General features: G+C 39.5%; 1 protein-coding gene across 7 annotated transcripts in view; it reads right to left on the bottom strand.

The window, feature by feature from the left end:
- Positions 1–21611, bottom strand: part of STAT3 (signal transducer and activator of transcription 3) — a 57765-nt gene that overhangs the window by 25422 nt on the left and 10732 nt on the right. For all 7 annotated transcript variants that reach the window (XM_004390297.2, XM_023725254.1, XM_023725252.1 and 4 more), the window contains exons 2-4: positions 2695–2845; positions 1737–1881; positions 1006–1104 (exon numbers count right to left, since the gene is read on the bottom strand). In XM_004390297.2, the coding sequence (XP_004390354.1) occupies positions 1006–1104; positions 1737–1881; positions 2695–2822 (372 nt within the window). In that variant the 5' untranslated portion in view covers positions 2823–2845. The remainder of the gene's footprint in view (positions 1–1005; positions 1105–1736; positions 1882–2694; positions 2846–21611) is intronic.

Raw genomic sequence — 21611 nt, 5'->3', positions numbered from 1 at the left:
TATAATACACACACACACACACACACACACATATATAATAGGTATGTTTTAGATGTTATAATAGATACAGCTATGTCTGTCATGTATCAATATAAATGATCAGATGGTGACATGGAACTGTTCCCCAAATGGAACATTTAGTGCCACATTAACTCTTTTCCCTAAACTGCATCTCTAGCTCAGTGAGGTTACTCTCAAAACTAGACCACAAAGGGGAAATGCATATGAACCTGAATGACTCAACCCCAAACCATCTCCAAGGTGGCTCCCAAGAAGAAAAATACGTTATTATATCCTTCTAGTGGAAATGCAAACTGTTATACAGCCTTTGGGGAAAGCAATCTGGAACGATCTAAAATTAGAAATATATATACCCTTTCATCCAGCAATTCCACTCCTGGAAATCTATCCCAGAGAAATGAAAGTACAACTATATAAAGATGTAACAGGGAGATTTATTGCAGTAGTGTTTGTAATGGAAAAAGCAGAATGAAGTGAGTGTCCATCAAAGAGGAAATGATTAAACAAATTAGAGCAAATTTGTATCACTGAATATTATGTAGCAAATAAAGAGAATGAGTTAGTGTTATACTACTTGACTCAGAAGGATTTGCATGATGTAATAATAAATGTATATATATTTTCTGTGCGCTTATATGGGCCTGGAGAAAGGTATGAAAAGGATATATACCAGACTATTAACGTTGGTTTCCTGAGAGGAGACAATAAAGAGAGGAAGTATGTGGAGTTTCGGATTTGTTACTTTGTCCCTTGTACTTTGCTATAATGTTTTAATTTTTTTTAAAAGAGGAGGGGCCAAGAGAATGCATTATATATTCAGGAAAAAACAAAGTTATTTTCATTGTATGAAAAAAAAAACCCCACAAACACCCATTTCTACCTTGGAGGACAGTTTGCATCCTAATGCCCATATAACAGCAACTGCATCTTTGTACACAAGGAAAGCATATCTCCAACAGTGCTTTGTTTCTTCTCAGGTCTCACCTGGGCTGCAGTGGCTGCAGTTTGGAGGAGGCGTGACTCTTCCCACAGGCACCGGGCCACAATTCGGGCAATCTCCATTGGCTTCTCAAGATATCTGCTCTGTAAGTGGGAGGAAAAGAGAGTGAAAAGCAGCAGTAAAATAAGGAGATGTATACTATACTTAAGACAATATCTAAACAGGAATTACTGCCTCCTCATTTTCATTTTTACAAGTTGAGGAAAGAGTTACTTAGTACATGAAACAACAGAACACAGGCCTCAGAGCCTGGTTGAAACCACTGGGGGATGACGGGGAGAAGAGAAGAAGAAGAGTGATTATAATGACCTGTACTATTTCTGCGGGAGAAGGAACATTAGCCTGAGTCTTTGGACAGTATGTTATCCCAGTATTACAAGGAGGCAACTGACTTTGTCAAGGAATACCCAATTACGGTCAAATTTTTACCATTTGAAAGTAAGGGTCATCTCCCTATGAGGGGACCTAGTTACAATTACATTGTTACTTCAACTGTGGCAGAAAAAGCTGGCCTGTGAATTTCAGGTAATGATTCTCAAGGGTGAGTATACAGAGATTTGAGAAAGGGCTAATCGTTTCTCTTTTGATTTAAAGTAGAAGATCGGTCTGTTCTCATTACTTAGCCAAATGAGAAAATAAACTACTTCTAGCAAAGAAAGAGAAAGCCCCACTCTCCAGGTTCCCTTTCTCCTTCTATTCAGTTTCTGATTAATACCTGAAGGAACTGCTTGATTCTTCGCAGATTGTGCTGATAGAGAACATTTGACTCTTGTAGAAAGCGGCTATACTGCTGGTCAATCTCACCCAAGAGATTATGAAACACCAAAGTGGCATGTGATTCTTTGCTGGCAGCATATGCCCTAGGAAAAGGAAGAATAATGAAGAGTGATGCTGAAACCTACATATACACACACAGAGAAATGACCATCAAGAAGGAAGAGAAAAAAAATAAGGCAAACATGATACTATAACTCACTCATCATTTTAGAGATTCATCGTACTCAGTAACAATAAATATCATTAACAGTTATTGACAATTACTCAGATATATAGGTCACTTCCACAGACTATGCTTACAACATACTTGAGTGAAGTGAATACATCCATTGTTTTGTTTTAAATTCTGAGTCAACTTGGTCAGATTATTAGTAGCCAATAAGCAATCCCAGGCTCGGATGGCCTATCTCCAACATCTCTGAATCACCTCCCAGGTCCCTCACCAAATCAGGGAGTATACTCAGAAAAAACTAGGTCATATTAACATAAGCCTGAATTAAACCAAAATTAGTAAAATGGACCTGAATCCATTAAAGTGAAGGAAACAGCTCTTGGATTACCGTGCCATTATCTCCCCTATGACAGAGTCTATTTCTCTTACCCTGTGTCTCTTTCCTTTAATGAAAGGGCAGGCACAAGTGTGGGCCCAAAATTCTACCTGTGAGAGAACTCTCACCCAAATCAAAAATATTTCTACCATGTCCTAAGAGATGTTGCTCATAAGTCCTTTTAATACATAAAATGTTCTACAAGACTAAGACAACTTCTTTATCTCCTCTCTCTTATTCCATCACCCAAGCTGTAAGTTTTTGGTGAAACAGCAAAGAGGGAAGATAGAGCAATCACGTCTCAAACCAAAACCTAACAATTTAGGGAGTTTCTCAAGAAGAACTTACCAATCTTGACTCTCAATCCAAGGGGCCAGAAACTGCCTTAGCTCCATCGGGAAGCTGTCACTGTACAGCTGATGCAGCTGCTCCAGGTACCGTGTGTCGAGCTGCTGTAGCTGATTCCATTGGGCCATCCTGCTGGAATCCGGGGTCCCAACTGTAAACCAACATGTCCATATGGTCACTACAGGCACCCAGAAGAGGTAAACAACCCAGAAGTAGCCTTTCTACCCAATATAGGCATCAGGCCTGTGATTAGGGAAAAACGATGCTTTGGAAGGGATTCTGCCTGGCTCTACCAGTACAGAACGATACACACACACTGACAATCTCTACCTCTGGAACCATATCACAGCTTCTTCTAAACTGGGATGAGAAGGAAGGCATGAAGCCAAGTTCTAGAATTATTATCTACCACAGCTAGGTGAGGTCAGAAAAATTACTTCACTTCTAGATCTGTATTTCCTCATCTATAAAACTGAAATCCTAATTCCCATCCCTACAGACTGTTGAGGTATTTCTAAAGCACCCAACTCAGTACCTAGCACATAACACGTGCTCAACAAATGTCAGTTCCTTTCTTTCCACTGTCCACCCCTTTCAGGTAAACCAGGAGTCAGACATAGTAAATCTGAACCAAGACAAAAATGTAGAATGTGGATGTTCTGGGAGGGCAAAAAGAGGACAGAGAGCTAATTCCAAGACCACAAGCTTAAAAATATAAGCGAGGATCTGCCGAGGATTCTCCCACTCAACAAAAAGTAATTTCGTTTTCTTAATTTCTCAGTCTGGGATGAGAAAGAAGGGAAGCTAACTACCAGGGATACAAGTTGTCCCCAGGTTCATGAATACCCCAGTGATACACCTAGGTATGAGAAACTGACCTGGCTAATCACCTTGTTTTAGTCCTCTTTTGGAATACCTTGGGTCATGGAAATAGCAATACAGACCAAGTACTCATAAGAAGTTCTAAAAATAACTACAAGTAACAACCCAAGACTAAGGTATGCACAGACCAAGGTCTACTGAAATGGTTGTCTGGGATACAGACAACATTTAATGAAAGGTTTGATACATATAAACACATACACTTGACTAAAGTTCTTGATTTATTTCTCAGAGAACGCATGAACAAAGTGCCTAATTACGCACTGGCCCTTTCATAAAAATAATTCAGCAAACTGATGACAAAGCCAATAGTACCAGTAAAATATTATTTAAAAACAACTACAACAAGTCTTCTGTTCTCAAAGCAGGAAGTTTAATTGTCAGTAAGTGGTTCAGGATCAGGTTTCTGAGGACACACGACGACTGTGTTGCAGTTCTCCCTTCCTCTTTGGGGGGAACAGACAGAAAATCCTCCCCTTCCTACTGCAAAGACAGCATCAATTGGTGGAACTCTGAAGCACAGGTAGTACCTACAAAACAGCCTTTACACTTAATAAGAAAAGGGCTCCACTCAATTCAGTTTTTCTGTTAACCATCTCAGGCAACATTTTCTAATAGAAATATAATGGAAGCCACATGACATAATTTAAAATTTTCTAGTAACCATATTAAAAAGGTAAAAAAGAAACAGGTGGAATTAATTTTAATAATATATTCTTTTTAACCCAATATATCAAAAACATGTAATTATCATTTCAACATGTAATCCTATAAAAAATTAATGAGATAGTTTACATTCTTCTTTTTGTATTCTAAATCCAATCTATATTTTACACTTACAGCACAGATCTAAGGCATTTTCCCTCCTCATGTACAAGGACTTAAATTCCACTGGTGAAAACGTTCAGTAAAGCAAAGAAATGAGAACATCAGAATGAGGTATTTGCCCTAATCCAGCAAACATGTTCCACAAATTAACTAAATATTCCAACAATGTTAGAGGAGGAAAAATGTTAGAGGGGAATAAGTAGGCTTCCTGGGCGCTAGGGTTTTTGTTTTTTGTTTTTAACAATGTCTTCATTCCTCTTAGGCACCTCCCAAACATTTTCAGCAACCACTTCCTTGTGCTTGCCCTCTCTTCAGCATCTCCCACCCCAACTGTGACCTGCCACACCACTGATGCTGCTTGGGTAGTGGCATACGAACAATGAACACTGTCTGCAATAAAAGCAGTAGGGAAGTACATGCTCCATGCTGAAACATAGTAACCACGGCTGGTATTAACCTCAGTAAGAAATCACAGGCCATTAGAACTCTCTTAAAATAATCACGTTGAAGTTAAAATCTGCCTCATAGGCTAATAGCATCATGATCTACCTTAAGTTTCTTAGGACCTGATTTACATACAACTCTGTCTAATACAAAAATTTATGTAGATTCTACTGCATGTGAATTTACTAGAACACTAGAACTACATAGTCATAGCCACATTTTTTTGTGGCTACTGAGCACATGAAACGTGGCTGGTTCAAACTGAGATATGTTGTATGTGTAAAATATACAACAGAGTCTGAAAGCTTAGTACAAAAAAAAAGAAAAATATTAATGTTGAAACGATAATATTTAATATCCCAAAACCCAAACCCATTGCCATCAAGTCAATTGCAACTCACAGCGACCCTACAGGACAGAGCAGAACTGCCCCATAGGGTTTCTAAGGCTGTAAGTCTTTACGAAAGCAGACGGACACATCTTTCTCCTGCAGTCGGCCTGGTGGGTTCGAACAGCAGACCTTTAGGTAGGTAGCTGAACACTTTTACCACTGTGCCACCAGGGCTCCCAGAATATTTAGGATGTACTGGGTAAATAAAATATGTTATTAAAATTAATCTCAGCCATTTCTTTTTTTACTTTTTTAAATGTGGCTGCTAGAAAATTTCACGCTGCATATGTGGGTCTCATATTGAACAGCGCTGCTCTAGACCATTTAACCAAGAAGCTGTGGATTTATAGCAAGTCATCCATTTTTCATGATAAACTCCAGTGTTATAAATTAGTAAAAAGTCATCTAATTACTTAATTGCCTATCTTGGATAAAAATGTAGAGCCATCACAGTCTACCCCCTGAAGTTACAAATGAAAACCAAAAAGCAGCACCCTACTACACCTGCTCAACTACAGGTTAACATTGGGTCATGCATTTTCAAAATTTCTTGTTGTTGTTAGTTGCCATCAAGTTGATTTGGACTCATGGATAAGGTACCATAAAAAAAATACAAGTTGTTAGAAATTGTTTGATCCATTTTGAGTCTATAACTCAGAGTTGTTTGGTTGTTGTTGCTGTTTTAACATTTTGGCTGGGGACAGAAGTAGGCTACTAAGTAATACAATAGTTGTGCCATTTCTTAAACCAGAGCCCAGCTAGTAGTCTTTTCCATAAAATTAAAGCACCAAAAAAGACTGATTTTGTGTTCTACTTCTTATCTAATCCTCATAGGTAATACTGTAATAGCTATCCTACATGGAAAAAAATAATCATTGTAAGTCAAGGTCAAAGAGCAGGAAGTATTTTCAAGGAGAACATGGGCAAACAGTGATTTCTTTACAGGCTGCTTACCTACAAACCATATATAATCAACAGCAGCCACAGGACAATCAGACCAAATGTTCTACATAAAAACAGCACATTCTTAAGAGATCACTAGCCAAATTGTCTAGGAAAACCACTGCCAACAAGCTTTGCTTTTTTTAATTTTACTGGAAGAAAATTAAGAGTCTACTTATTTCACAATCTCAATTCTCAAATTACAAATTAATCTAAAGAACTCCACTAAGTTCTAACTAAAGTATATTTTAGCTACAAATTAATTCTAAATTTATTATTTAATAACCACTTCAGTGAACCTCAGAACACAGAAAGTGATTTGCACAACTATTTGAGTGACATACACTATTCTGGCAGCATAGGAAAGAAGTGAATTCATTCCATACAGTGGTTGGCTTAGGGCATCAGGTAGGGCTTAATTCTCTCAAGGCGTTTACTAGGTTCAGGTTAGCATAGAGTAGATGGCAGCATATAGAGAAAAGTGTGATTCTATCTGTTTTCTATAATTGAAAAGAAAAATAAAAATGAAACTAAGTCACCAGAGACTTTCTGGACTTTTCAAAACAGGAATTTCTCAACCTCTTGGGGATAACCTAGCAACAACAAGTCATAAGGCAAAAAACTACTGTCTAATGGGGAACTTACTACTATTACTGTAAAGATCACTAAAAAAGTTTATCCAAAGTCACAGTTCTCATTTATATACTTCAATCTAAAGAAACCAAGGGTATGTTGAGAAACGCAAGCCAGGACAGCTTATAAAAGGGGTTCATTAGATTTTCTTTGAGTGTTATTCATACTCTATATTAGAAATACCTATTTTTAAAATAGAGTATACCCATATTTTATCTGTTGCCGACACTAAGCTTCTCTTTGCCATTAGGAGAGGCCTAACGATAATTTCTGTTTAATGTTGCAATGTGTCATAAGATTTTTCTTTGAGTGTTATTCATACTCTTTATTAGAAATATCTATTTTTAAAGTAGAGTACACCCATATTTTATCTGTTGCTTACACTTAAGCTCCTCTTTGCCATTAGGAAAGGTCCAGGGGCTAAGGCAACCAAAGGAGAAAGTAACACAGAAAACGACCTGCTCTAATTTCTACAGAAACCAGACCTTTTAAGAAGACATTTTCATAAGATTATAAAAATACTAATGTTCACTGTGGAAAACTTGAATATAGAAAAGAAAACAAAAGATAATAAAATCACCCATACCCCACTATCCAGAACTACAATCGACAGGTTGATGCAATTCCTTTTAATCTTTTTCAAAGTGTATGTATGTATTTTATTTATTTTCAAAAATTGGGATCATAGTATTTTATAGCTTTGTATTCTCTTTTAAAGTTTATTATACAGTAAATATTTTTTCTAAGAAAACAGATTTTGTTTAAAGCCCACAAAACAACTATTTGGTTCTATCAGTGTTTTCAGTATAATCCTGTTAATGCCATTGAGGCTCCATGTCCTAAACAGACTAAAGTTAAGTGCCAACTTATTCTTCATCATACTACATTCCAAAAATAATCTGATGTTAGCAGCAAACTCTTAAAAGCAGATTAGAGAGATAAGAAAGAAAGAAAGGACAAAAAGAAGGAAGGAAGGAAAAATAAGAGAAGGCAATTAATGCTAGAGAAAGACACTCAATCTTCATGAAATTTTTACTGTAGGATGAAAGGTGTATTGGATGGCAGGGAGTCCACAATTTAAATACTGCAGCTTTAACTCACCATGTAAAATTACTCCAGACATTAAGACTTTGGAATTTCAAATTTTAAAAGGAATAATTCAAATTATAATTCAAAATAAGTACACTTACATAGTAAACATGCAATTTCATTGCTTACAATTCCAAATAGTACCTTTGTAAGGTTTAAGATTAAATAACTACCTTGAACAATAAGTCTATGTATAAATCCAGTTTTGACTTCCTAAAAAGACAGATTAGTACTTGAGTGCCTAACCTGAAACAAACTGTTATAATTTTCAAATATATTCAATTACAAATAATAGGATTTACTTTAAGGTAAGAAGAAATGAACCCTTCCTTGTGCAAATGGACATTGAGATATAAGAGAACTTGTAATTGTAGTTCGCTACTAATATGACAAGGTGCCCTGGTGGTACAGTGGTTAAAGCACTCAGCTGCTAATCAAAAGGTCAGCAGTTAGAACCCACCACTCACTCTGGAGGAGAAAGATGTGGCAGTCTGCTTCTGTAAAGATTTACAGCCTCGGAAACGCTATGGGGCAGTTCTACTCTGACCTATAGGGTCACTATGAGTCAGGATCGACTTGACAGCAGTGGGTTGATTTCGTTGACTAATATGACAGATTTTGAATATACAAAAGTAGTATGTGGGGAGTAGAGCTTGGAGAAATGAAGGAAAGCACAGTTTTTAATGACACTCTGAGGCAACTCAAAAAAGTCCACTATCCCACCTAAGATGCATCAGTTGGTCCCAAACCACCTGGGGTAAAGGAGAATAAAGAACACCAAAGACATGAGGAAGGTATTAGCCCAAGAGACAGAAAGGGCCACGTAAACTGGAAACTGCATCATCCTGAGACCAGAACTAGATGGTGTCTGGCTACTACCAATGACTGCCCTGACAGGGAACACAAGAGAGAGTCCCTCATGGGGCAGGAGAAAGGTAGGGTGTAGAACTCAAATTCTAGTAAAAAGACCAGACTTAATGGTCTGACTGAGACTGGAGGAACCCTAGAAAGCATGGCACCCGGACTTCTCCATCAACCCAGAACTAAAACCATTCCCGAGGCCAACTCTTTAGACAAAGATTAGACTGGACTATGGAACATAAAATGATACTCGTGAAGAGTGTGCTTCTTAGCTCAAGTGGATACATGAGACTAAATGGGCAGCTTCTGTCCGGAGGTGAGATGAGAAGGCAGAGAGGGTCAGGAGCTGGTTGAATGGACACGAGAAATCAGGGGTGGACAGGAGTAGTGTGCTGTCACAGTATAGGGAGAGCAATTAGGTCACATAACAATGTATGTATAAATTTTTGTAAGAGAGACTAACTTGAATTGTAAACTTTCATTTGAACTACAATTAAAAAAAAAAAAAAGTCCGCTATCCTACTTTCTTCTCGGAGCAGTTAAAGAAACTTGTTGTACAGGCACAATCTTTTTTTCCATTCTAACAAGTTTGTAAAGCCTTATCACTATCACTACCTTTGTGTAGTTAGCTAGTTTACATTCTGAAATACAGAGAATGAAACGTATCTGATTTACTGTAACTTTAAGAGGTGGAGACTACCAGGAATGGGAACAGCAAAAGGAAAGAAAACCTGGTGCTCTCATCTGTGAAGGCCAATCAGGATTTAAAAAACAAAACCAAAAGAACTACCCAAAACCTAGTGTGCTCACCCAGCTACCCTTGAGAAAAAGATCTGAAAACTATGAACTACCAAGGCCCCTTATTATTTCAAACCTAATAGTGTTAAGGAAAAAAAAAACATGTATTCTCCGTACTCGATCTGGGATAGGCACCATATCTGATCACAAATATTTCAGACTAAAGGGGCAAGAGTATAACAAACATTCTTGTTGCTGTCAGCTGCACTCAAGTAGGCCTCCAGGTCATCGTGACCCCGTGCACAACTGGATGAAACACTGCCTGGTCCTGCGACATCCTCATGATCGGTTGTGGATTGGACTGTTGGTCCATAGGGTTTTCCCCAGCTGATTTTTGGAAGTAGATCATTTGGCCTTTCTTTCCCGTCTGCCTTAGCCTGGAAGCTCCAATGAAATCTGTTCAGCATCATAGCAACACACAAGCCTCCAATGACAGATGAGTGGTGGTTATGTATGAGGCACCCTGGCTGGGAATCAAACCCTGGTCTTCCGCGTGGAAGGCGAGATTTCTACAACTGAACCACCACTGACCTGTATAGCAAACATAATTCCCTCTAAATTGAAAGTAACACAACTAGAAATGCTTTGTCAATTACTGAAAGCACAGTTTATGGTTAAAGCTGCCTAAGAACAGGTCTGAGCTTTAGATAAAACCACAAAACAGATCAAATTCGTGCATCACGAGGCCTCCCCACTTTGCGATGCTCCCACTCCCCCAACCAGACAACTCCCCCGAAGTAGTGCGATGTGAGGCAAAGAACATGGAGACTTTGACACCAGATAGGCCTGGTGCAAACCCTTCCTGTCATTTACCAGCTATCTGTTTTGGAAAAGGCTACCAGGACTTCTGAACCAGCTTCCTCTTTAGTAAAACTAGGATTTAGCCCTCCTTTGAAAGACTGTTGTAAAAAAAGAAATAATGGATGTCCAGCATCTTACTTGGTGCACAGTGCTTCTGTCTTGTTCCTTCCCTACACAGTATCCCTTTCATCAAAATTTCTTATTGTAAATCCATTTCTTCAATGCCCTGGGAAGCAGTGAAACATAGATTGTTGTTGAAAGGTGTCATCGAGTCAGTTCTGATTCATCGCAACCCTGTGTACAACGGAACAAACCACTGCCCAGTCCTGCGCCATCCTCACAATTGTTGCTATGTTTGAGCCCATTCGTGTAGCCACTGTGTCAGTCTATCTCACTGAGGGTCTTCCTCTTTCATTAATCCTCTACTTTACCAAGCATGATGTCTTTTCTCCAGGGACTGGTCCCTCCTGATAACATGTCCAAAGTACATGAGACAAAGTCTCACCATCCTTGTTTCTAAGGAGCGTTCTGGCTGTACTTCTTCCAAGACAGATTTGTTTGTTCTTCTGGCAGTCCATGGTATAGTCAATATTCTTCACCAACACTATAATTCAAAGGCATCAATTCTTTGGTCTTCCTTATTCACTGTCTAGGTTTCACATGCATATGAGGCTTGGGTCAGGCATACCTTAGTCCTCAAGGTGACGTCTTTGCTTTTTAACACTTTGAAGAGATGCATAGATTAATACATCAGATTAGCCAGGTGTTGAATGATAATTGCTTAGTCAGTTTTCTCTGCTATGTAAAATATATGCACTTTAATGGACCTTTTTATCACATCCTGAGGGAGGGAGGATGTAATGCTGTGATTGGTGTATAGGTGAAAAGGGAGGAAGGGAGGATTGGGTGGTGCCTTAATCAAATATCTCCATAGATTTCACCTAAGGCTAGCTCCATGTCCTAAATAGACTAAAGGTAAAAACACTTAAGTGATACTCAAAACAAAAGAACAAGATGAGAAATAAGAACCTTGGCTTAAGAGCAGTCCAAGTGAATAATAATTATAGCTAATATTTACATAGCACTTACTGTGTGCTATGCACTGTTTTAAAAATATGACATACATTTATCTACTCATTTCATCCTCAAAACCACCCTATGAGATATTTTAGTCCCATTTCACAGAGGAGAAAACTGAGGTTCAGAGAGGTTAAGTGACTTACCCAAGGTTACAGAGGTAGTAAAGGCATGGAGCTGAGATCCTAAACAGTTTAGTTTCAGAGTTCTGCTCTTAGCCGCTATTCTGCAGTGAGAGTTTTAGTGGATTTTTAAGTCACTCATGAGTCAACCACGATATTAAGCCAATGTGATCACATGGTATTTTAACAGACATATATAGTGTTCAGATTAAAGGATATGTTAGCCCTGGTATAACTGGCCCACGTCTAGAATGCTATTCTAATTGTGTATATCATAATTTAAATGGCACACTAAAACACAAACACATCTAGGGAAGGGCAATCAAGGTGTGAAGAGTCTAAGAACTTGAACACTTTGCCCAACAACTTGAACATTTGGGGAGAATTAAGTGAGGCTAGGAGAGAAAAAGGTAAATTACAGAAGAATGGCTCTTCAAATATTTGAAGATTTATATGTGAAAGGGTAAAATACTTCAGAATGAGAATCTCTTTCGCCCATAACATCTACTTCCAAATTCTGCTCTCCAGAGTAATTCCCTCTGAATGCAAAGGTTCCCCAGCCTGGCTGCAGGTTAGAATTACGAAGGTACAGGCAGTCCCTGGGTTACGAACATCTGATTTACGGACAACTCGTACTTAAGAATGGACTGTCATAAAGCCTATTATATTAAAAATTTGAGTTAAATATAATGGTTCCTGATAACAAATGCACGCACTACTTTGTGATACTCATGAAAACACTGCGTGATTTGGAAGTGTTAAGTGTTTTATATGCATAGAAAGGTAAAATATATACTATATACTAAGACAAACATTTGACTGACACTAAATAAGAATCATAGGTACCTATTCCAATTTACCTACAAATTTGGCATAAAGACAGACTTAGGAACAGATCCCATTCGTAACTTGGAGACTGCCTGTATAAAAAAAATAGCACGCCTGAGACCCAAACCAGATGCCAAGTTGAAATCTCTGAGGGCAGGAATCAGGCTTCAAGATGAGAAACCTCCGCAGGTGATTCTAACATGCAGCCAGACTGAGAACTTCACAGAGCAGAGATCAGGGCTCAACTCTGAATGCACATCTGAATCACCTGCAGAGCTCTAAAAAGCCAGCTCCTGAATAATAATCTTCACGACGGGGTCCAGGCAGTGATAATGAACCAGAACATCATAGAGAACTATAGAACACTATGAGGAGACTATGGCATGAGAAGAAGTTGAAGTGCCAAGTAGGAGTCAGACTCATGAAGGCTCTCTTGTAAGCCATACTAAGAAATCTGAACTTTCTTTCAAAGGCAATGGGGAGGTCTTTGCAGTTTTAAGCAGACAAATGACAATTTCATTTACATTTCAGAAAGATCCCTCAGACTGCAATAATCAAGGTGAGAAACGGTAGTGGCCCTTGGGTAGTGGCATCAGGAATGTTTTGAAGAGGACATCTTCAAAAGATATTAAAAAGGTAGATGTGAAAGAGCTTGGTGACTGGTTGAAGGACAAATATGACTCAGAAGAGAAGTAAGGGACAACCTCCCAGGTTCCTGGTGCATTTTATGCTTAAATGGAGGTTAAATGGTCACCCTGAAAAATGTCACAGCATTAATTCTGACACTGGGAGAGCCATTGGGCTAGATGGTCTCTAAAGACTATTCAGTCTGTAAATTACGATCCAGCTAGATTCCCTCAAGACATTAAGTCTACTGCAACCCAAAAATAAATGCTGTGGTAAAGAAAGTAAGTTGATATTTAACCAAAAAGGGTCCAGGGTTTGTACTCCAGCTGCCTGATAAAACTCCACTAATGCTCCCAAGAAAGGAGTCAAAAGATGAAAGAAAATCAGCCAGAAACCTCAAAGCTAAAATACACATGGGCCACGACAAGAGCTTTTAACTGTCTCCCCACATCTGCTTGCTTCACTTCAGTGTATTTTCCACACTGTGGCCAGAGAGACCTTCTCAAGACTTAATTTGATCTTGCTACTCCCCTACTTAAAACAGATGACTTCGCATTGTTCTTAGGTTAAAAAACAAAACATCCAATACTGAGGCAGAAGGATGTACTTAAGAGCATGGATTCTGGAGCCAAACTACCTAGATTTGAATCCTGGCGTCACCACTTGGATATACGTGACCTAGTGCCAGTCATTTGGCCCCTTCCCTTAGTTTCTCCATCTGTAAAAAGGAGAGAAAATAGCACTCGCCTCACAGGGTTATTGTAAGAATTGAATGAGTTAATGTATACAAAGCACTTAGAAAATGGCTGGCACGCAGCAAGCATACTAAGTGTTTGTTAGCATTATTAACATGATCAACAGCCTGACTAGCCCTGCCTCTCTCGTCTCACCTGGCATCAGCTTGCTGGCTGAGCTCCAGGCACTCACTCTGCTCTTCTTTCAGTTCCTCAAAACCACCAAGCTCCAGCCTGACACAGGCCCTCACACATGCCTTCCTTCCATCACCATCATTTGAACCCAAGCACCATGACTCCATGACTTGCACTTGTGACGACCATGCTAGACTACAAGCTCCTCAAGGAAAGGCTTTTGCTCATTAGTGTGCCCACACACACCCCCAGCATCTTGCATAGTGGCTGGCACATAACAGGTGCTCAGAAGGTATGTACTGAATGAATAAACTACTGGTATGAATTACAACTAAATTGAGTAAGCCAGGTTCTCCCAGGTGAGGACACTGCTCCTAAGAGACACATATTCAGACCAACTCTTTAAGTTTTGCTGTTTGAAAAATTCAAGAATGGCCCTTCAGTGACCTTTCAATATGAGTAAAATCATATGGGGAGGGGAAATCACTAACTAGATAATAACCATTGCCGTTGAGTCGATTCCGATTCATAGCAACCCTACAGGACGGAGCAGAACTGCCCCATAGGTTTCCCAAGGAGCAGCTGGTGGATTCAAACTGCCAACCTTTTGGTTAACAGCTGTAGCGCTTAACCACTGCACCACCAGGGCTCCAACTAGATAATAGACAAATGTTAACTTTGGTGAAAGGAAAGACAACACACAATATAGGGGAAGTCAGCACAACTTGATCAAGGCAAAGCCACAGAAGCTTTCTAGACACATTCAAACACCTTGAGAGACCAACTTAATGGGGCTGAGGGCTGGGGACCATGGTCTTGGGGGACATATAGGTCAACTGGCATTAACACAGTTCATAAGAAAATGTTCTACATCCTACTTTGGTGAGTAACATCTGGGTTCTTAAAAGCTTGCAAGCGGCTATCTAAATACATCTATTGGTCCCATCACATATGGAAAAAAGGAGAATGAAGAAAACCAAAGACACAAGGAAAATATCAGTCCAAAGGCCTAATGGACCACACGAACCACAGCCTCCACAAGCCCGAGCCCAGAAGAACTAGATGGCGCCCAGCTACCACCACCAACCACTCTGGCAGGGATCAAAATTGAGGGTTCCGGACAGAGGAGAAGAAAAACGTAGAACAAAATTCAAATTCATAAAAAAAGACCAGACTTACTTGTCTGAAAGAGACTGGAGGAATCCCTGAGACTTTCATATAAACGTTCTGTTTTCCTTCATGTGAACTTATTCTCCCCTGAATATTTGTTCCTTTCTCACAAATGTTCTTGCCTAAAATGCTTATTCTATTTGGTGGCATTAAATGTCCCTTTCCTTTATCAAAGAGGCTTTTCTAAACCCACCTCTAGCCCAATCACTGTTTTAATTCTAAATGCCCACAGTTATTTGTATAAGCATCTGAAGCTCCCTCATTTGAGGAAAAGCTCTCTGTTGGCGACCTTCATGTATCATTTCAACAGCATATTCAATTTAAGATGCCAGTGAACACTTCTCTTGTATTTTCCTTCACTCACACTTGTATGCACCCATAAATACCAACTCCCTATTGCAGAAGTTTCTACTAAACAGACTGACAGCCACAATCCTGAAAAACGACACCAATATGGCAATAACCTCTAGAAAAACAAGATCAGTTGTACTCTGTATGGTTGCTCATCTAGAATTTGGAGATTTTTCTGGAGAAAAACGAAGCATTCTTCCAAAAAACTGTGAATGCTAAGGAACCCACCTTCATAGGAGTCAAAGTCAGTCTGCTAGCTTTTTTAAAACAGAAGGAATATAGCCTTTGAGAAATAATTGTAGGTTGGGCAAGCAAATCATCATGTCAAAATTACCAGGCTTGTGAGCAACTGAAGGGAAAAGAAGAGCAAGTTGCTGGAAAAAGTCTGGAGGTATTATTATCTTTGGCCAAAACTCAATAAGAGTCACAAAAGCAACTAATGATCTAGAACGCTATGTAACTTATTAATATTCTTCTAAGATAGGTAATTCAAACCCATAACATAGCTCTATGCCTACTGGAGAAAAGGAAGAATGATTCTCAATTTATTCCAGTCACTTTCTCTACAAGAGATATTAAGGAAATCCTGGTCACTTTGCATGGAGCAACGTGTAAATGAGGTTGAGTCCATATCCATGGATCCTGTATTAGAACTCCTTCCTTCACAGTAGCTACAGGTTTGGGGAAGAACCTCAAAGGACATTTGTGATGATTATAAAACATGGCCCCATATTCTTTGACATTCCTCCTACTGAGACGAGGGGTCTTTGTCTTCTCCCCACTGATTCTGGCTAAGCCCATGATTGCTCCAACCAATACAGTATGGCAGAAGTGTCCATAAGCAACTTCCATAGCTATGACGCTTCTGCCCAATTCTCAGAAAGCTCATTCTCCAGAAACTAGCCACCATTCTATGAGAAGCCCAAGTCAAAGGAGAGGCCACGTGTAGGCACTTGGTCTACAGTCCCAGATGAGATCGGCCTTTGAATCACCCCAGCGTAGGCATCAGATACACAAGAGAAGAAGCCTCCAGATGATTTGATTGTTGCTGCCATATGCTGAATCTTCCCATCCTCTTCGATGAACTCCAGACTCCTATATCCAGCTGCCTACTCAATATCTCCACTTACATGTCTAACAGGGATCTCAAATTTAACGCATCTAAAGCCAGTTACCAGTTGCCATTGTGTCGATTCTGACTCATGGAGACCCTACGTGTGTCAGAGTAGAACTGTGCTCTATAGGGTTTTCTATGGCTGATATTTTCAGGACTAGACTACCAGGACTTTCTTACAAGGTGCTTCTGGAAGGACTTGAATGTCCAATCTTTCAGTTAGCAGCTGAGTGCATTAACCATTTGCACCACCCAGGGACTCCATTTAAAACCAATCCCTTCATTAAAAACCTCTCCCAGCCAGCTTCTCCTCTAATCGTCCCCATCTTAACAACAACTTCATTCTTACACATGCTCAGAATAATAACCTTGAAATAAGCCTTGATTCCTCTCTTCTCCTCCTCCTCCTTCCCTCCCTCTTGCCACATCCAATCCATTAGCAAATCCTGTGGGCTATATCTTCAAAATATATCTAGAATCTGAGCACGTCTTACCATCTCCACTGCTACTACCTAAATCCAAGCCACCACCATCTCTCACCTGCACTACTGTGCTAAATGCCTAACCGATCTTGATGCTTTTGCCCTTGCCCCGCTACAGTCTATTCTCCACATAACAGATCCCTTCAAAATATAAGTCAGATCGTTTCATTCCTCTGCTCAAAACACTCAGAAAAAAACCCAAACTCCTATCATGGCCCACCAGCTCTCCATTTTCTCCCTGTATGTTTCTCTATGCCCTCTCCTGCTCTCCCCTTTGCTTACACCTGTCTCCTTTCTGCTCCTGAATACTCCATGCCCATTCCTGCCCCAGGCCTTTTGTACTTACTCTTCCCTCAGCCTGGAAAAGCTCTTCCCCTAGACATCTACATGTCTCACTCCCTCACTTCATTCAGGTCTCTGCACAAATGTCCCTTCACACCAGTCTATTTAAAACAGCACATCTCCCCCTGCTGAATTCTTCTTTACAGTATTCATCACCCTTGGACACACCATATATTTCTTTTTTGTTTCTCTACCCCGTGGTATCAAACCAGTCCAGAGGAGTCTCAGCTTCCCTTCTTTAGTCAGTTCAGATCCCAGCTGCTCCATGCAGCCCTCAGCGGGTACAGGTCCCTTCTCTATTTCTTAGGTCCCATAATCTGATGGAACAACTCACAAACTGCAGGGAAAGTGTTATCTTTTAATCTAGAAGGAAAAAGGATACAGACACAAAGAGGGAGGCTTGGGAGGGGTCCTGGCACAGAGTTTCCATGTCCCCAGGAGACATGCTTACTCCCTCCCCACAGGAGAATGTTCCCACTATCTCCAACGTGAAAAGCTCCAGTAAGCCTCTATCTTCCAAGGCCTTTAATGTCTTCACCATGTGGCCTCCTGAGGCTTAGCAAACATCAGACCCAGGTGATCCCTTTAGTTGGGTGGTCCTGCTCTCTAGAATCAGGACCAAAAGGCCAAACTGTATACTGCAAAACAGGTTCCATACCTCATATCCCCCAACATTACCACCCAGCTAGGGATGTAAGTAAGCTCTTATTGCTGTTCCCTGCTACTTCCCCAGTACGTAGGATGCTCAAGTATTTGTTAAATAAATGAATGAAAATTAAGTATGTTTTCAAAAACTCTGCAACATATTTTTAGCATACAGAAGACTGGAGTATCTTTGGAGGCTAATTAACTTCATACAGTGGCATAAACTGACCTTTCTGGAGCATGAGCTAATAGGTATAATAATTCACACAAATTTACTCTAAGTAGCAAAGCAAGAAGAATTGATGCCTTTGAATTATGGTGTTGGCAGAGAACATTGAATATACCATGAACTGCCAGAAGAACGAACAAATCTGTCTTGGAAGACGTACAGCTAGAATGTTTCTTAGAAGCAAGGATGGCGAGACTTTGTCTCACGTATTTTGGAAATGTTATCAGGAGGGACCAGTGCCGGGAGAAGGGCATCACACTTGGTAAGGTAGAGGGTCAGTGAAAGAGAGGAAGACCCTCCATGAGATGGACTGACACAGTGGCTGCAACAATGTCCCACAAGGACAAAGAATGGGAAATGAGATGACAGTGGACAAAACTGTAAATAAAATTCTGAAATCCAGAAAGTGAAGGGATGGTAACTGACTTAGCACAGCTGAAAAAACTGATCGGCAGAAGTGCTTGCAGAAGCGATTTCCAATGAGAAGTATGCTGATTCTTGCTGTATAACCCTGAAAAGCTCAGACTTGAAGGTACTAGATATGGCAGAAGGCAGGGACAAAGAATTTGACTGAAAATAGGACTGATTGAAAACATCACGTGTAAACAGCATTCAGATTCCCCAGATCTCCTCCTCCATCCTGCAGCACCAGATAACCACCTCTCTCCAAACTCAGCAGGAGATAGCATGCTTATTCTCCAGAGAAACTTAGCCAGAGTCTGGACTTGGGAACCGGACACAGGTGACAGCAAAGGAGTCATCGAACTGAAACATGGAGATTAGCTGAGAGTCTACATAGAAAGCAGTTCTCTTTCCCCATTCAGCTCCCAGAACCCTGGCAGCCACAATCTCCCCTAATTACCTCACAGTGAAGCCCAACATACAGCAAACCCAACAAGCACAGAGGACTGCCATTCAACTGTTTAGTGAACAGAACTAAAAACTTCATTTCTGATAAAAAACTCCAACATGAAAGATAGAAGTGAACTCAAGAAAAGAGGAACTCAGGAACCAGAGAATACAAGGAATGAACTAAGACTTCACAAAACTATAAATAATATCCTCAGAGAGATAAACTATACCTATTAAACAGGCATAGAATAACAAAAAAGATGAAGATAAAATGGCAACTAGAAAAAGGGCTCTTGAAATTGAAAATGACAGCCAGAATTAAAAAATAAATATATGAGTTGAAAGAGCCAAGGAAATCTCTAGAATGTAATCCTAAATAAAAAAGATGGAAAATAGGAAGAAGGACAAAACAAAGAAAAAAATTTAGATGATCTGTCCAGGAAATCCAACAAATGACTAAGCAGATTCCCAGAAAAAGACAGAGGATAAAATGGTAAAAAAGGAATTATCAAAGAAATAATGTGAATTTTCCTTTCCAGATTGAAAGGGACCCACCTAATGCCACTCCAATGAAAGAAAATAGACCCACACTAAGGCACCAGACCAAACCATCATGCCAGTTCTGACTCATGGAGACTCCATGTGTATCAAAGAGTAGAACTGTGCTCCATAGGGTTTTCATTGGCTGATTTTTTGGGAGTAGATCACCAGGCCTTTCTTCCAAGACACCACAGGGTAGACTCAAACTGTCAACCTTTTGGTTAGCATCCAACACTTAAGCATTTGAGCCACCCAGGGACTCCCACTAAAGCAGATACCTATGAAATTTCAGAACAGTGGGAATCAAGAAGTTATAGAAGCTTCCAAAGAAAAGAAAGAGATCTCTTGCAGAGGATCAGAAATCATAATAGCATCAGGCTTCCAACATAAACGCTGAAGGACAAGAAGCCAATTGAGCCAACAATGCCAATGTGAACAGGGCTGCAACAAACACTGGTGTACAAGTATCTGTCTGAGTCCCTGCTTTCAAGTCTTTTGGGGATATACCTAGGAGTGGAATTGCTGGGTCACATGGAAATTCTGTTTAACTTGTTGACTTAAACTGCTAGAAACTAAAAAAAAAGAAAAAAATTCAAATATTACCCCCCTAGAAGAGTCCCTTCTCATTTTTGATCATTAATCTGACAGAAAAGTGATTTAAAAGGGACCAAGAAGAATGACCTCCAGAAAGAGTGATTCTCAAAAGATTTTGAAATCTTTAGTATTTCTTCACTATTCCAATCGACCTAGACTTAGAAATGTTCAGGTCTTAAGGAGGAACCAACACTCCAGTTCAGCATATTATATATAAGGGTAAAGAAACTACTCTAAACATAAAGATCAGATTACTCTCAACATAAAAATCGGTATCTAAGTCTGGACTCTGGACTGTGGCTCTCTGGCCAGTCTTATCTAAACAAAGGAGAGTTAAAAAATTAAATTTGTGGGAGAGGGCAGAGAGCAAGTACCTCATTTCCTTGTCCACAGAGCACTAACCACAAACATCCCAGCACTTGTTTCTGCATGACCTTGAGTTCTAGAAGGAAATTTTACTCCAGTTAAAAAAAATTTGAAGAGGGGAAAAGAACATTAAAGATGACTCTGAACCATAAAGTTTAAATTGTATTCAAGATGGAAGATGAGCTGTCTCCTCAATTAGACAAGCTTTTCTATAGAGGTCTTATCAATATGAATAATATTCTTAAATTTGAATATACTTAGAAAAATAGATGACTTCATTGTACATCACAGCTTTGCATGTTAGCACTCTTCAGAGAACAGCTGATTTTCTCCATTAGCTCTCACACAGACAAGGTTAAGAAAAAGTTCAATTACTCATAAAATTATAATCTGACAGTCTAAGTGAGGTGATGGGTATGGCTTAGAAAGAAAATAGCGAAGTTATTTAGAAAGAAATGTCATTCCAGTTTGTGTTGAGGATAGCTCATGACCTAAGTTCTAAAAATGACTTTGATACAGAATGTGGCCTAAAGCATGAATTCACACTGGATTTTGTCAGCCAAAGAGAACCCAGAGATGGCTGAGATAATGTAAGTAGGTGTTATTTCCATTTTACAGATAAGGACAGAAAGGTAAGCCACCAAGGTCACACAGATAATGGTAGAGCCAGAACACAAGCTTGCAGTCTTCAAACTCCTAGGGTAGTGGAGTCGTCATCTCTTTTCAAGTCTTATCTCTGCTGTATGATCTCTGACAAGTAAATTTCTCTCTGAATTTGTAATATAAATAATTATGAAAACAAAGGAAAATGTTACATAAAATCAAAGTTAACTTTAGTATTAAGATATATCTGAAATAGAGAGCATCTTATAAAATTTAAAGACAATTCTTTACCAGACTTGTCTTTAGAAATTAATCCAAGCAGTCAGAAACTGTCTTAAAATGTTCATGGATATTCAACCAATAAAACCAGACTGAACATTAATCTGGTAAAGTCATGATTCTTTACATAGTCATAACCATCCTTGATTAATATCCAG

Source organism: Trichechus manatus, unplaced genomic scaffold (genome assembly GCF_000243295.1).
Source record: "Trichechus manatus latirostris isolate Lorelei unplaced genomic scaffold, TriManLat1.0 scaffold00294, whole genome shotgun sequence".
Classification (NCBI taxonomy): domain Eukaryota; kingdom Metazoa; phylum Chordata; class Mammalia; order Sirenia; family Trichechidae; genus Trichechus; species Trichechus manatus.
This window is presented reverse-complemented; position numbering and strand designations above follow the sequence as displayed.